The sequence below is a fragment of the Lithobates pipiens genome, unplaced genomic scaffold, assembly GCF_037356315.1.
Source record: "Lithobates pipiens isolate NorthernLeopardFrog02 unplaced genomic scaffold, aLitPip1_a1.2 Scaffold_8, whole genome shotgun sequence".
Classification (NCBI taxonomy): domain Eukaryota; kingdom Metazoa; phylum Chordata; class Amphibia; order Anura; family Ranidae; genus Lithobates; species Lithobates pipiens.
The window spans coordinates 547,150,443-547,168,063 of NW_027507903.1; the positions used below are offsets into that span (position 1 = coordinate 547,150,443).

Genomic DNA, 17,621 nt, shown 5'->3' on the forward strand with positions numbered 1-17,621 from the left:
TGGGTACAGGTGGCATGCTCAGTACGCCGCCCGTCCCGTGTTATTGATTCTTTACACATGTACTTTCCAATCTAGTTACATAAGCTTTGCCGGTACTGTCTACCTCGTGACCTTGCTACACCGGGTAAACGGACCCCAACCGTGAGGAGACTGCATACCCCTCCTTCCTCATACGCCGAGCCCCGACATAGGCCGGGCAGTGCGTGCTGACATCACAGAGTTTATAAGAAGGCGGGGCAGCGCAGTTGCAGGCGACACACACACAGTCACAGCTGCAGGGAAGATGGCGGTGAGAGTGATGAGAGGAGCCGATACCGGGCTGAGGGGCCCCGGGAACCCCGCTGTGCCAGCTGCCCGGGAGCACGTCCAGGCCGTCAGCCGGAACTACCTGTCCCAGCCCAGGCTCAGTGAGTGCGGGGGAGGGGAGGACGGGGTCCTTGTGTGTTGTCAATGGATGGTGGAAGGGGCCCACACCCGAGCAGTCATTTATTTTTTATATGCAAATCATCTATAAGTGTGTGAGTGTATTGCATGTGTTGCTAAGTACTAAGGAAATAATTATTACTGGAGATTCTTCCTTCATAAGGAGGAAGTAAATCCTGGTGGGTTTTACTTCCTCTTTATTTCCCTGCAAATGTAAAGCATAATGGGTTCTTATACATCGCAAAGCAGCCCATTATGTGTCACACACCTGAAACCGAAGCCTGCGATGTCACTGCTGTCCCCACTAGCAGCGAGCGTCCATCTTCACCCGTCTTTCATCCGGGGCTGCGAACTCCGGCTCTGTGACTGGCCGGAGTCATGTGATGTTACTCCCATGCATGCGCGCAGGAGCCACCAGTCACGCATGACCCCTATTAGAAACAGCATGATGTGTCCTTTCTAAAGGGCCCATGTGCTGATGTCATCGGCGCTTGTTTTTTTGTAAATATCTCCTAAGCCGTGAAGGCAATATTTCAATCATCTACAGGTAAGCCTACAGTCTCTCCTGTAGATAAAAGTGGTTGTAGTGGGTGTACAGAGTGTACAACCACTTAAAGGCCTCATACACACGGGGCATGTGTCCAGCTCCTTTGATCGTTTGTACTCCTTTCACACGTGTGTACTGTTGAGATCCGTCTGTACGTTTTTTCAGCAGATCTGAACGGTTGCTCCTTATATCTCTATGGAGCGATGGATGTCAGCGGTGACATGTCTGCTGACATCCGATCCACAAAATCCAGACGGATGGATGTCTTAATTTCCATCCGTCCATTGGATCGGATGAAAACGGACAGGCGGTCCATAGTTATCTGATTCCCCCCTCCCCCCATAGAGGAGGGCAATCTCTGACAGGCCTGTCCCAGCACAGCATGCAGAGACCGACTTGTCATCCGTCGGCTCTGGGAATCAGTGGATCGATCCCTGCTGAGCAAGTGGATGGCTGGATACAGATCCGCACGTCTGAAAGGGCCCTAAAGTTGCGTTTTGCAAACGTGTTTAGGTGCATCAGAAGTTTGGGCATGCCTTCATTTCATTGGTCAGAATATTTAGTCTGGCAGTTAAAATAAATGAATGCTCAAGCACTAAACCTGCCTAGCGCTTAGGAGCGTTTATGCATGTTTTTTTTTTTTTTTCTGCAAAAATGCTCCTCCTGAATGCACAGTGTTTCTTTTTCTGCCTCTGCCTATATGTGCAAAGACACACAGGCTAAGGTGGAGGGACGTTTAGAGGCAGAAAAGGAAAAATGTAAAACCCAAACTTAAGCCCACGTTCACACTAAGGGCTGGTTTGAAATCGTCCAAGTTCAGCTTTTTACGCAAACTGGCATTTGAGTCCGACTTGGGGGGGGGGGGGGGGACATCAAGTTGACACATCTATGCGGGTTCACACACAGATGTCTATTCAAATCTCCCCCTGAAGTTGGCAAAAGTGGTGCAACTGCAAGAACTACTTTTGGGAATCTGTGCAGATTCGGACGGTGACGGTAATAGACGGCGATTTGTCATGGGATTTGACATGACATTTATTAATACTGGAGAGTACAAAATCTGGTGCAGCTCTGCATTGAAACCAATCAGCTTCCAGGAACAAGCTGAAGTTAGAAGCTGATTGGCTACCAAGCACAGTGGCACCAGATTTTGTGCACTCCAGCTTTAGTGAATCAATCCCTACATGTTTATGGGTGTTCTTAGTTTTTGGTAAAATGTGATTTTCATTTCTTGTAGCGTTCCTTCGTTATCCAGAAGTGTAGAGCTCACGTTTCGTAGTGACCTGCTGACATACATGATTAGTTTTAGACTTGGAGTGACTCAGTTGTTTTCTTCTATTAAAAGCTGATTGTCTTTTTATAAAAGGTAACATTGGCGCTGTTAATGTGATCGTGTTTGGGCTGCCTGGGGCGGGTTTGGAGTCATAAAAAGTATCAACTTTCTGTTGTAGGTTTACACATTCAGCTGTTTACATGACATCGAGCCAAGTTTTCTTTCCAGTGTTTGCTGAGTCCAGCGCTTCACCCAATCAGCTCCTTCTATAGTCTGTCTATGGAATGTATGAAGAATAGGGAAGTGAGAGAGTCCATTGAAAGCTTCTGTGTCATGTGATAGAGCACATCACATGTCTTCTCATCATGTGATCATCCCTCCCCCCCTCCTTCTTTCCTGCCCTCCTCCCCAGATGTCTCCATTCTGCACAGAGCAGATTGTGAAATCCTTGCTGTGTTCTGATATAGGAAGCTTATATCGTTCCAGACATTACATTGTGGAATATACATGTAGCATTTTGCAATTAGATTTTAAAGGCACAATGGTGGTATATTCTTCATGTAAACATTTTAAAGGATTATACAAAAATAAAGCTTTTTAGGGCTTGTTAGCACCAGATGCAGTTGAGCACATTACACTCATGCAAAAAATGTATTTAAGTGAGCAAACATATTGCAAATGCTCATGGCGAATTGCGCATTAAATGAAGGGATTGTCGTGAATGGGATCGCACTCTGAAAAGCAATCTGCAGGGACTTGTTTTCAGAAGGCATTTGACAGACCGGGATGATGCGATATGTTTCTTCTTCACCACCTGATTTAACCCTATATAAATCTTGCACAGGTTTGTGATGCAGCCCCTGTAGACCTGGTTGCGTTTGGAAGCGACGGCCCCACCAAAAGTGACTTGCTGTTTCATTTTTGCAGCAGTATGTGTACAGCCGTAAGCAGCCAAATGTCAGTGTTCAGGCTCACATTTAGGGGTGAAATAAGAGTAACTTTCTCCTTTTGTCTTCCAGGACAGCCTCTGAGACATAGGGCTCCTGCCTCTGGGACAGGAAACACGTTCACCAAATTGTTTAAAGGCAGTCCTCCAGGCCTCCCCCCTTCAGGTTTTTTGTTTCCTGCTGGGCGGGAAGGGAGCAGGTTAGGAACCATGTCTCGGGGCCGTCCTGAGCGAGCCTCTGGCGTTACCTTTTCTGCCTCAAGCACCCCTCTGTCCAGCTTTGGAGGAGTAGGGCTGCTGGGTCCCGCTGCTGTAAACTCAGAGTTGGACCTCTAAGGATGTGACGGGACCTCTCTGCCATTATGCCACACACATGGTTACCTGTGATGCCTTCAGCTCTCAAGTCAGTGGCCCTTGTTCGGATGGGTGAGCGGTTTCCATTGCCATGTTCATACTCTGTAAGCGGGCTTGGCATAGGAGGACGTGTGTCGGAGGCGGGACTTCTGCGCTCCAACTAGAGGAAGTGATGTAGCTTCCGGGTATGGGAAGGAGGACGTGCATCAGAGGCAGGGCTTCTGCGCTCCAACTAGAGTATTGGTTCTCAACTCCTGTCCTCGGGACCCACTAACAGGCCAGGTTTGCAATATAACTGAAATACGTCACAGGGAATGTCATTTGCTCAGTGATTGCAGTATTTTGGTCTGCATCTCACCAGGGTAATACTTAAAATATGGCCTGTTAGTGGGTCCTGAGGACAGGAGTTGGGAACCACTGAACTAAAGGAAGTGACACGGCTTCCAGCAGAGCCGCTTCATCAGGGGGCGCTGAGAGACGAGGTTCTGGTCTACTTGGTGTGGCATGCGGAAGTGTAGGCATCCAGAGACTGTGAAGCCCCAGCAGAGGCTGTGGCACAACGAGGAGCCATGGAAGCCACTGCAGCACCTCAGGTGGTTGACTCCGGTTCTTCTGGCACCTCCCAGGTAAGTGTGGTGAGGGGTGGGGTCATTGTGACCAAGTGTCCCTCCTTGGCTGGGCACTTTCTCCTTTTGTCTCCAAGCACAGTGGTGGTCAAGGCCAGGCACTCATGGGCATTTGTTTTTCTTTTTGGCTTTTAAGGAAAAGCCCTGGGCAAGGTCCAGATTCAGCCTCCCAGGAGATGATGTGCTATATGCAGGTCTAAGTTGGGCACCAGTTGGGAGAAATCATTTTGTCCTGAATGTGTCAATATTCTGGTCAAGGATGATTCTGTAATGGCATGTCATAAGATCCTTGCGTCTGTTAAGGATGAGATTGCATCCACCTTCCAATCTTTTAAGGGGGTGATGGATAGGATGCAGGGTCTCTCTACGTCCCTATCCAGGGCAATGAGTATGCCTTCCCTGTCTGAACCTAGTCGGGAAGAGGATGGGGCTAGGAAACCCAGGTCGCTCGCCTTCTCTCGGACAAACTCAGCATCTGACTCCTGAGGGAAGAGGATTCCTCTGGGGGGTCCAGGTACAAGTTGTCGCTGGACGATGTGGGGGACTTTCTCAAGGCGATCTATGACGCCTTGAAAATCCGGAAGGAGATGGTACAACTCTCAAAGCACGACCTCGTGTACCAAGGGTCTAGTGCGCAGAACACCAGGGTATTCCCCATGCATAAGTCTCTTGTGGAGTTGACCTTGTTGGAGTGGTAGCATCCTGAAAAGACTCTAGCCTCTAGTGTAGGTTCCCCATGGACAAAAGGGGGGGGGGGGGGTGCAGTTAAGAAGGGTTTGGGATGCCTCTATTGGTCTAAAGCCAGAAACTTGGAGTGCTGGTTAACACAACTAGTCTCACATTTCGGCAGGCATGTCCAGGCAGCAGCTACTTAAATCTTTTCCATTTGTTATTTAAGGCCATTTGGTTTTTAGCGGATGCCTCAGCAGAGTCAGTGAAGCTAGTAACTAGGTCAGCAGCACTGGTGAATGCCACAAGAAGGGCGTGTGGTTGAAAGCTTGGATGGGTGACGCAGCGTCAAAGCTTAAGCTTTGTGGATTACCTTTTTCAGGTGATCACCTGTTTGGACATGGTCTCTAGGAGGCACTGGAGGGAACCCAGGATAAAAAACTCGTTCCCTGTAAAAAACAAAAACAAAAAAAACACAACATAAGCATGATAAAATCACATCAAAAGCTTTCAGCGCCATTATTGGTACCTTTTTTTGTTTATTGGCAAAATGCCAAAAACACCAATTTTGTCCGATGAGTTTCAGCCACTGTAATTTCGGTGTGTCTCTACTTAAGATTGTAATCTCTAATGAGCAGGTCCCTCAGATTCCTCTTGTACCAAATTGTAGTGTCCGCTTTCATTTTGTTAAGCGCTGCGCAAACTGTTGGCGATATATAAATCCTGTAATAATAATTAAAACTGATCAAGTTAAAGCTCACCCAGAACTAGGCACCAGCACTGCACAACCTGCATATGTCTGCCTATCATTTTATTACAGGTTAATGTGATCACAGTTGGGCAGAACAAAATGTTTGGACCAGGTATGATTGGGTAAAAGGGGGAAGGGAGGGGTTATTATATGCCATTTAGTGGGTTGTATGACTTTTTTGATCAATGTGACCAATTGGTTTACAGTGACAGATTGTATTATTCATTAGTTGCACACAAATGGCAAGATGATTAGGAACAATCGATCCTCTTTAGGTGTTGATCAGTGAATATCTTTATATACGGTCCTAATCATATTAAACAAATAACGAGTCTTCCCATTTGATTCATGAGATCTCATCACACACTTCCATACTAAAGTGATCCTGAATGAATTGTTACTAGTGTCATTATTGCTCTCTCCATACAAAGTGATGAGTAACATGGATCCATGTGTACACACAATTTCTGTGTAACCTTTTGTGCTTGCTATGCTGGAACTTCTAGTTGGAACTTCTAGTTCCTCAGCAGCTAGATGGGTGCAGTTTGTTACTTGAAAACACAAAAGTCCGGCTTCTATGCTTACAAGTGACAGCTTGTCTCCCAACAGCTCCCACAGATCTGATCTCCTGAGTGGCTCCCACTGAATGAAGGCTGGGCACAAGAGAGATGCAGGTACCGGGGTGCAGTGCAAATGCCAACATCACCACTGGATGATCTCCCCGCAAGCGAGAGAGGTGGAGCCAACTACAGTATGCAGGGAGGTACTAGAGCCAGCTGGGTGCTTCAGCTTAATACAGCAACAAAAATGAGAAATGTGGAAGATGGTGGAGCTTTTAAAGTGGGTTTTATAGCCAAATTGGGGACTTTTACCTACAGGAAAGCCTATAATAAGGCTTACCTGTAGGTAAAAAAAAAATCCCCTAAACCTGTACGGTTTAGGAGATATTCCCCTCGCAATGCGCCACTGCAGCGGCGCATGCGCACAGGGGATTCCCGCCTGGAAGCCCGGCAGACGGCGGAGAAATCTCCCGCGCGCATGCGCGGGAATAACGATATTGCGGCTCTGGCCACTAACAGCGCCAGAGCCGCGATACCCGGAAGAAACGCAGAGGGAACATGTCAGCTCCCTCGGCTTGGATCAGGACAGATGTCGGGGCCTCATTCTAAGGTAAGTATTTCATAATGAGCTAGTATGTGGTGCACACTAACTCATTATGCCTTTTGCTTTGCAGGTGAGGGAAAAAAAAAATTCAACGGGCATACAACCGCATTAAGGAGATGGGGAGAAGGTGGGGCAGTAGACAGGGGTTACATGCAGAGGTCAGAGCTGAAGGGTAAGCGTGAGATGTAGATGGGGGATGCAGAGGTAAGCAACACTGGAAAAAGGCTGAATCCTGCACTCTGTATGCAGTGCACCTCTGAACTATTTACGTTGCACACCCTGAACTCTCCAGTTTGTGTGTAACCCCCTCCCTGAACGCTGCACTCTGTACATAATGCACTCCTGGGCGGGTCATGATTGAGTTCCTGTACCCATTTTCTTAGAAAAAAAGCCCTGCATGTATGTGTATTAGCAGGGCCAGCTAGAGATAGAGGTCATCTCTTCCCAATGCTGACCCCATCTCAGCAGAGCAAACACCATTACCATCTGAGTGTTCCAGTCTGAACACCCCCCAGCCACCACCAGTGACCAACCAGCACAATGTTTCTTCAGAACCAGATGAGAGTGGCTATATGTAGTATGTATTTACTATAAATTCTTTGGAATGTTCTCATTCTGCACTATCAGGCTGCATTGTTTGTGTGGTGTCACCACTGCCTTTACCTGCATTATGTTGTGTAAACATTGAGTTGCAAGATTTTGGTTGTCTACCTGTGACCTAAAACAATTGCCTGCGGCCGATGTTCTGTTGAGAAGTGCCCCCATCGAATAGTGCCTGTATGGAAAAGCACAACAGTTGGTTTGCCAGTCAGCTGGGCTGATGTAACGAGGGCACAAGCGTACATCATAGGAGGCATCTCTCAATGGGAGATACCATTTCACAGGCACAATTTAAACATATACAAACAGCGTGGAGACCGTAGTTCTCAGATTATGCATCGCTGCTGCTGGAGGGCGGCTAGTGTGTGTTGAAGAGCTGGTTTTGTCTGTGTTGCAACCCGACCTTTCACACAGGCAAAACCGGACGTTCAACACGGCAAACCTGCCTGCAACACAGACAAAATCGGACCATTAGCACACTGTAAAGCCATCCCCAACAGCGAGGCACAATGTGAGAACTACGGTCTCCCCCCACTGTTTGTATAGATTTCAATTGTGGCGGTGAAATGGTATCTCCCTTCAAGAGATTCCTCCTACGATGTGCGAATATTAAAAAATGTTTTTATTTTTTTAGCTTAATGCATTAAAGGATCACTAAAGGCAAAACATTTTTTTTTTTTTTTAAACAAACATGTTATACTTGCCTCCACTGTGCAGCTCGTTTTGCACAGAGTGGCCCCAAACCTGCTCTTTTGGGGTCCCTCGGTGGCTGTATCGTCTCCTTTCCGCAAGGACTCCACAACTTCATGCGAGCTCCCTCGCATAGTGTGGAGTGCTTGTGGGCACGCTCCCGTGATACAGCAAGCGGCCGTAGCCGCCTGCTATATCACTCGGCCCTGGCGCACCACGTCATTGGATGTGATTGACAGCAGCATGAGCCAATGGCTGTGCTGCTTTGAATCCGTCCACTCTAGCCAAACAACGGCCAGGGTGAGCGGCGAAGACGTGGGGAGCGAGCGCGGGACTTTCGGGGGGTCAGGTAAGTAAAACGGGGAGTGGGGGGGGGGGGGCTGGGGGCGCCGGCATTCTCAGATGTTTTCACCTTAATGCATAGAATGCATTAAGGTGAAAAAACGTTTACCTTTACAACCCCTTTAAGATAAAGATAAGAAACACTTTTAATTAATTGGCAGAATTCTAGTAGATGTAACTTGCTGCTTCACCAATGATTTCATGTGATGCCCCTCATCTGGTTTTCAGAACAGCTGATCAACATGTTGGAGTTTTTTCAGTTGATATTGTTCCCCTGGGTGGAGATGGAGCTCATAATACCAACAAGCAAATGTATACCCCAGTTGGGGCATTTGCTCTGCAGCTCCTTTGTTCAGAATACATCCTGCATTCTTTTCACAGAACAAAATGTGTTCCGTGGTTGGACAGTGGGCACGTTAACATCACCATCTCTCCTTGTCTAATGATTGAGTGGTCCTTCAAGTACAAGACATTTTCTCAATGGAGGAGCTGCTGAGTGAGCAGCAGACTTCAATAGCAGCAGCAGCACACAAGTGTCACACACACAGAGGTATGTTATGGTACCTAGATAATGCCCCAATATTTTTGTCCAGAGTTCAGCTTTAAGAGACTGTTACCCTGCCCATGCAGGAAAAAGTGACAGCGTTTCTATGCGACTCCATATACCTGCCTTAGGCCAGCTAGCAGCAATAGCAGTCATACTTGCAGGTAAAGCCCAGCAGGCTGGTTGTATCCAAGTTGATTGATCATTTCAGCCTGATTTAAATTGTATATGGGCCTGCCTTATGTACACTCCTTTTGGAGCCAGGTGTGGAAAAGCATATGACCCCCTCCCCTGTGACAGTGCCTGTGCTTGGCAGTCAGTCCTACCATATGACTGGGGGAGTGACATCACTGCTCCTTGGGTTGCCAACACAGCCGATTTTGGCACCGGCTGCAAAGGAGCAAGAAATGAGGTAGTATATTGGGTATGGGGGTCAGATGCCCTTACAACGCTGCTAGTTCAGATCATGGGGTCTTATGCGTGTGCTATGTGTATATATATGTGTTTAACTGCAACACACTAATCACACTGTCCTCCTCACTACTTTACAATGCAGTGGAATAAGTAGGTTCATTTTGAGGCAGATTATATGGTTCATGAAAATGGTTTGTTGTGTCATTGTCCCATGACAGCTTACTTCCCGGAAAAATGCAGATTGCAGTTCTGGGTGACACAACGCTCCCAGAAGAGGAAATGAAATCTCTGCTTAGGAGTGGGTAGTCTGTACTCGCAGGAGGTGTAAAAATAATGCAAAAATAAATCTCTGAAAAGGAGAGCAATGGTCTCATCGCTCTTATGTCCTTTGAACAATGCAGTCAATTGATTCCCATACATAGCTGTGTTTTTAGGTCTAGACTACGTAGGAAATGTTATATTGTATTAGACATGAATTTTGTGCATATTTATTAAAATGGGGGAGACTGAGGAACCTGTTGTCCCCCATAGACCAGCAATAGGAGTCAGTGCAAATGTGCTTGTCAGTAGGAGAGCAGAGTGCTCACTTATCTGTCTGCTGCATCACTGTCCATTCAACAAGCTTTGAAATTCCTGTCAACTGATAACTAATCACAAAAATGCTCCTTCTGCCTCCTAACACGTATTCTAACCTGTGTATGAATAGGTCTATATACTTGTTTTAAGGCCGCTTCCATCCAGTCATGCGATTGGCTCCCCTCTGTCAGACAGCACTGGCTGCAGGGGAGAGGAGGGAGCACTGCCAACAGATGGTCCATAGTAAACCCGTGGGTGATATTGCTGCTCCCAGGCATTACCAACTGTTGAACACGCTCTACTTTCCCCTGCAGCTGCTCCTGGATGACACAGGAGATCACATGACCGAACTGGAGCAGCCTCAGAACATGGTAGTAATAACAATCTCTTCTTATGCCACGTACACACTATTGGAAATTCGGCCAGCAAAAGACCGATTAGAGCTTTTGGTCGGAAAATGCGATCGTGTGTATGCTCCATCCGACTTTTGCAGGCTGAATTTCGACCAGGAAAAGATTGAGAGCATGTTCTCCATTTTTCGCTCGGAAAAAATTCCTATCCGAAAAAGCGTTTGTATGCAATTCCGACTCGGAAAAATTCACGCTTGCTCAGATTCAACTACGAGACAGAAGCTATTGGCTTTTTCCCAAGTGTTCTTCCAGGACAGCCCTTGAGAGATGGAGCTCCTCCCATCGACACAGGAAACACATTGCCACAGTTCAAAAGGCGGTCCCTCAGGTCCCTGGTCAGTCATTTGTGTTTCCTCCGTCGGAGGAACATGTTGCCAGGAACCTGGAGGCCCCTCTCAGGGGCTGCCTGAGAACCTGCAAGCCTAAGGGACCGGGTCCTGGTTTATGGCTGCAGTTTGGGTCCATACCTTTTTTTCTTTGGCTCGGGTACCGTCCAGCTGAACCGGAGCAGACCCGTTACCCTCCTCCTTCCAGTGCCGAGGTGTCCAGGGGCAGAATGACGCCGGTTTCCCCCAGGAGTGGTGAGTGGAACCTTCCATCTTCCCTCCTCGTTGCAGGGGGTCGGAGACGCCGAGCGTTCACTTCCGGCGGAACCGCGTCATCACTGCGTGCCGAGACTTCCGGTTCCGGGTCTCTAAGGGTACAAGGAGGAGAGGGAGAGCCAGCGCTGTGCCTGTAAAGCCCGACCAGCGTCCAGCTATACCGGATTAGCGGCGGGATTCGGAGCGTCAGAGGGGGACCATGGAGGCTATTCCCCAGGATACTCCGGCGGAGACAGGCACCAGCCAAACCCAGGTAGGCTGCTGGGCATGCTATTACTCTGGTGGAGTGGTGGTGTTTGTAGGCTGGGCCCTGTAGTACCCCACGGTGGCGGTTTACTCACAGTGAGGTTGTTTGTTAGTGGTGATTCTAAGAGGGACATGGTGCTGACGCTAAGAAATCCTTTGTCTTCTTATTTTCAGGCTAAAGAGATGCCAAGGGAAGACAAGACAGGCCGCAAAAAGTGTCCTAATTGTGGGAATAGGTTGTCCTCTGGCTCTAACAAAGCCCTATGCAAGCAATGCATTGCAAGCTTGCTTAAATCTGAGGCAGATTCCCCTTTAGCAAAGTTTTTGGGCTCCTTTAAAGAGGAAATGGCGTCGACCTTTAAGTCCCTCCGGGAGTTAATCACTGACGTGGGATCAGCTGCAGCTGCCTCCACGAGTAAAACAACTATAATCTCATCCTCACCATGCCTTACAACACCCAGCTCAGGGGAGCCCCGTATGGTCAGGGAGCCTAGCCCCACGTTGATTAGCCCCGAATCCTCTGACACTGACTCGGGTCAGGAAGAGGATCAAGCAGCATCTAAAGCCTCAAAATATAGATTATCTCTCGAGGAAGTAGATGAGCTAATGGGGGCTATCTATGATACGCTGGAAATTGAGGAGGAAGAAACTCAGTTATCCAGACATGATCAAATGTATGAGGCTCTGGGGAAAAAGAAAGCAAGGGTTTTTCCTATACATAAGGTGCTTTCTGACCTTGTCCTTAAGGAGTGGTCTGAACCAGACAAGAAGGTTTTCTTTCCTAAATCCCTTAAGAGAAGGTTCCCTTTTGATGAGAGCCCAGAGGCGGTCTGGAATAAAAATCCAAAACTAGACGCCCCTCTGTCCAAAATCTCAAAGCAGGCTGATCTGGCCTTTGAGGATATGGGCCACCTGAAAGATCCCATGGACAGGAGAACAGACATTGTCTTAAAGAGGGCCTGGGATGCCTCTATGGCAGGCTTAAAACCAGCTCTAGCCACTTCCTGTGTAGCTAGAAACCTGGAGTTCTGGTTATCGCAACTACAAGAACACTTAAAGGCAGGCACTCCTAGGGGGGAGCTTTTGAAATCCTTCCCTATGCTTTTTAAGGCCACCAGTTTCATCTCTGACGCCTCCACGGACTCCGTTAAATTTACGGCTAAATCTGCAGCACTTTCAGTGGCAGCAAGGAGGTCAGTATGGATGAAAACCTGGGGGGGAGACACGGCGTCTAAAACCCGCCTGTGCAGCGTCCCTTTTACAGGAGACTTAGTCTTCGGGCCTGAATTAGACTCCGCCTTAGAAAGGACGGCGGACAAAAAGAAAACCTTTCCCGCAAAAAAGAAAAATTTTCAAAGAAACATTTTTCGTCCCTTTAAGGAACCCTCTAAATCAGAGAAGAGTTCAACCCCCAAAAAACATTGGTCGGGACATAAAGGGAAAGGAAAAGGGGGCATACTGTTTAGCCGCCCCAATCAGGATCCCAAACCCCAGTGACGTCAGGGTTCCTGTGGGAGGAAGATTAAGCAAATTTCTTCCTCAATGGGAAGAGACAACCTCGAACGAGTTTGTCTTAAACATAATAAAAAGGGGTCATGCGCTGGAATTTCACAGCAACCCTCCTTCCAAGTTTATGGTGACAAAGCTTCCAAGTCACTCAGAAAAGGCCAGGGCCTTACCTTTACTAATAGGGGAAATGGTAGATCAAGAAGTATTGACACCAGTCCCTATTCAGGAACAAGGGGACGGTTTTTACTCGCACATCTTTGTGGTAAGAAAACCGTCAGGGAGATTCAGACTAATTATGAACCTCCGTCCACTGAATCGCTCCATCCGTTACAAGAGATTTCGGATGGAGTCCATTTATTCCATAAAGAATCTCCTGCAGAAAGAGACATTTATGGCAACCCTGGACCTAAGGGATGCTTATCTGCACATTCCAATAAGGGAGGAATGCCAGAAATTCCTTCGGATGGCAGTACAGATAGACACAAAGGTTTACCACTTTCAGTGCAGAGCACTTCCCTTCGGTCTATCATCCTCTCCGAGAATCTTTACCAAGGTTCTCGGAGAGGCTTTAGTTCCTCTGAGGCTTCAATCAGTCTCAATTATCCCCTACCTAGACGATCTGCTCCTAACAGCCCACTCAGAGAGTCGTCTTTCTCAGGACCTAGAATTGACTCAACTCAGTCTGAGTCGATTAGGGTGGATTGTCAGTCAGGAGAAATCCAAGACAACCCCAACACAGGAGATCCTGTATCTGGGGTACTGGATCAAGTCTGTAGATCAGAAAATTATTCTGCCGGAAGAAAAGATTTTGAATCTGTGGCAGAGAATATCTTTTCTTCAATGCAGCCCCAAGTGTACGGTGAGGGAAGTAATGTCGGTCTTAGGTCTTATGACGGCAGCCATTCCAGCCGTACAATGGGCCAGGTTCCATCAAAGAGAACTTCAGGGTTTTCTGTTAGAACAATTAAAAGGCAGAGATCTGGAGGAGGAGGTATCGATCCCCTCAAGGGTAAAACGCTCCCTCTGGTGGTGGAAGGACAGGGAGAACCTAAACAAAGGGGTTCATTGGGTCCTTCCTATCACTTCAACACTAACAACGGATGCGAGCAGTTGGGGCTGGGGAGCCCACCTAGGCTCAAGCTGGGTCCAGGACAAGTGGACCCCAGAGGAGAAATGTTTCTCTTCCAATTGGAAAGAACTAACAGCAATCCTGAGAGCTGTTCTAGCTTTCCACCCCGCAATACGGGGTCACCATCTACAAGTCCGTTCAGACAATACGACGGCTGTAGCATACATAAACAAACAAGGAGGAACCAGAAGTCCTCGTTTGATGTTGGTAGCCAGACGCATTCTCCAGTGGGCAGAAGCCAATCTGGAATCCATTTCTGCAGTTCACCTGAAAGGGGAGCTGAACAACAAGGCGGACTTCTTGAGTCGACAGAGAATTTCGAACCAAGAATGGTCCTTACACCCAGAGGCATTCAATCTCATAACAGCTCACTGGGGAGAACCAGAGGTAGACCTTTTTGCGAGCAAGAAAAATGCAAAGGTTCCCAATTTTTTCTCGCTAAACCCAGGAGATCAACCCCTGGCGGTAGATGCCTTGCAAACTCCATGGACTTTCAGTCTGGCGTATGCATTTCCCCCTCTTCATCTCATTCCGAGGGTCCTAGCAAGATTCCTCAAGGAAAAAACCTGTTTGATTCTAGTAGCACCTTTTTGGCCCAGGAGACCGTGGTTCACAACGTTGCTACAATTGACAGACTGTCCGCCTCTAAGACTTCCCTACAGACAGGACCTCCTGTCGCAGGGACCTCTTTACCATCCGCAGGTCGCCACACTGAAGCTGTCAGCGTGGTTACTGAGGAGGAAATCTTAAGGAGTAAGGGCCTGTCAGACGAGGTAATTGCGACCTTACTACAGAGTCGCAAACCAGTCACGAGAGCTATTTACAAAAAAGTCTGGAAAAAATTCAAAAGCTGGCTGAATGGCCGGGACATAAATACGGCTAATATTCTACAGTTTTTACAGGAAGGGGTAAACAAGGGTTTAACCCTAAGTACTATTAAAGTACAGATAGCTGCCTTAAGTGTATACCTAGATGAACGCTTACAGGAAAATCCTTTTGTCGCTAGATTCTGTAAGGCAGTCGCTAGACGCAAGCCAGTCAGAATCACAAAAGTCCCATCCTGGGATTTAGCAGTTGTGCTAAAAGCTTTCTTGGGGTCACCCTTTGAGCCTATCTCAGAGGCCTCCCTAAGGCTTATTACCTTTAAGACAGTTCTCCTGGTGGCAATCACTTCAGCCCGTAGGGTCAGTGAAATCCAAGCACTTTCCATCAGGGAACCATTCCTACAGATCCTAGAAGACAGAGTCATTCTAAAGACAGACCCTGGGTTCTTACCAAAGGTAGCATCTAGCTTCCATAGGTCCCAAGATATTGTCCTCCCTTCATTTTGTCAAAATGCAGCAAATGAGAAAGAGGAACGTTTTCATTTATTGGATGTGAGGAGGTGTATTCTAGAATATCTTAAAATAACAAATCCATTCAGAATCTCAGACTCCCTTTTTGTCCTTTTTTCCGGACAGCGTAGGGGACAGAAAGCTTCAAAAGTAACCATAGCTAGATGGATTAGGCTAGCTATAGCAGAGGGGTATAAGGCCTTGAATAGAGATCCTCCTGAGGGTGTTAAAGCTCACTCAACAAGAGCGTTGTCTGCATCCTGGGCAGAAAGAGCTGGTGCCACCCCGGAGCAGGTATGTAAAGCAGCCACATGGTCAAGCTTTTCCACCTTTACAAGGCATTACCGACTGGACTTAATGTCTAGTCAGGATCAGGCCTTTGGGAGGAAAGTCCTCCAGGCCGTGGTCCCCCCCTAATCTGGTAAGTACTTGGGGATCCTCTCAAGGGCTGTCCTGGAAGAACACTTGGGAAAACTGGAGTTAGTACTTACCGGTAACTCCTTTTCCGGTGGTCTTCCAGGACAGCACGATCCCACCCTTTATTTGATTGTAGTGATGTACTAATGTTATTACCTGTTATGGTTTATATGTTTTTCAGTTCCATCCTTCGGTTCTTGGTGAATGACTGACCAGGGACCTGAGGGACCGCCTTTTGAACTGTGGCAATGTGTTTCCTGTGTCGATGGGAGGAGCTCCATCTCTCAAGGGCTGTCCTGGAAGACCACCCGAAAAGGAGTTACCGGTAAGTACTAACTCCAGTTTTCTAGTCCCGTCCTATGTGTTGTGCGTCTCCATGTTCTTGCCGGTCGGAATTTGGTGTGACCATGTGTATGCAAGACAGCTTGAGAGAAAGCCCGTCGGAAAAACCATCAGAGCTTTTTCCGACCAAAATTCTGATCGTGTACGCAGCATTATTCAGAGTAGTCAAACTTGGGGTTAGGAAGGGTTAGATGGCATTTTTAGATTAGATTTTTAGGTTTTGACAAGAATTGTACTTTAAAGTGGAAGTAAACCCATCGATTTAAACAGTTTCAAAAAACGACATGCCGGGAATGCTAACTGCACATTGGCTGTGCTCTCAACCAAACTGTCAAACCACCCAATGGCTGGTGTCATAAAGGATCACATGTGCAGCACCGTGGCAGCTGAAGATTAAACAGAGGCAAAGATGGCAGCTTCCGTGGATGAAAACAATAAGGGAGTTTACTTCCACTTTAAGGTATGCTCTTGACCAATCGATGCTGCTGCATTGGAAAGCAGGGCCCTGGCTATACTGCCAGGCAGAGTTCCCTGATTACATTATTTTGTGGATAAACTGTTCCCATATACAGTTTTCAGCAGTATTTACCTGCTGTCCTGGAGTTGAGTGCTGTTTGAATTGCCATTAACAGGGGGTAAACTACAATAGTGCAGAAACAGTTGGGACTTTGGCTGCCCACATTTGTCCAGTAATCCATTGTCTATCTTATAAATAAATAGGTCCAAATAATTGACTCAAAGAAAAAAAAAAAGTATATGGTTTCAAAGACTACCACAAACCAGATTGATGGGTTTGTAGGTCCAATTTTTTTTCATGTTTTGTGTGTATTGTCCAATTACCTGCAGCAAACTACATATCAGTCCTACTGTTAGTGGCCTGGCTTACCCTGCTTAAAGCAGAGTTCCACCCAAATATGGAACTTGCGCTTTAAATACTGGTGACCCCCTGACATGCCACATTAGGCATTTAATTTTTTGGTGGGGGGGCTGTACCCAGTTTTGACAGGTACCCAGCTCCTGCTTCCTCCCCTGGCGCGGGAAGGAATTTCACCTCTCTCCCCTCCCTCCCTGCAATCTTCTGGGACACATCGCAGGTCCCAGAAGATTGTCCGGTCATTCACAACGCGCGCATGCACAGTGTGCGCCCTGCTGTGAAGCCACAGCTGGGCGCCCACAGTTACAATGCCGGTGGCAAGTAGAGGAGGGGGGAGAGGAGCGAGGCTTCGTGTGCCTGCATCTCTGGACCGTGGGACAGGTGAGTAAGTCAGTAGCTACACTTTTTTTAGCTGCTGACTTTTAAAGTGGTTGAACTCCGCTTTAAGCAAAAGCCATTAAAAATTAACAGTCTAAGGTCTACACTACACTTTGTTAATTTCTTCCACTGCATAAATCTAAGGCCCCTTTCACACATGCGGACAGTATGTCCGCATTTCATCTATCCGTTTGCGGATGAAATACGGACATACATGCATCCCTATGGGATAGCGGGTGTCTGCGGATGAACATCTGCAGACACCCGCTATTGTCCGCCTCCGCTACTGTCCGATTCTGCAAACGGAGGAAAATCCTACTTTTCTATCCGTCTGCAGAGCGGATCTGATGAACACGGACAGACGGTCCGTGCTCATCCGATCCACATAGAGGAGAGTGGAGATCTGACAGGGCGGTCCCTGCACAGTGTGCGGGGACCGCCCTGTCCGCAGCCGGCTCAGC

The 17,621-nt window shown here is 47.6% G+C and overlaps 1 protein-coding gene across 1 annotated transcript in view; it reads left to right on the forward strand.

Annotated features, from left to right (window-relative positions):
* Positions 1 to 231: 231 nt before the first annotated feature.
* The window catches only part of ATP6V1B2 (ATPase H+ transporting V1 subunit B2), a 51,488-nt gene continuing 34,098 nt past the window's right edge, over positions 232 to 17,621 (forward strand). Inside the window, exon 1 of the mRNA XM_077469798.1 lies at positions 232 to 407. Coding sequence (XP_077325924.1) covers positions 284 to 407 — 124 coding nt within the window. The 5' untranslated portion in view covers positions 232 to 283. The remainder of the gene's footprint in view (positions 408 to 17,621) is intronic.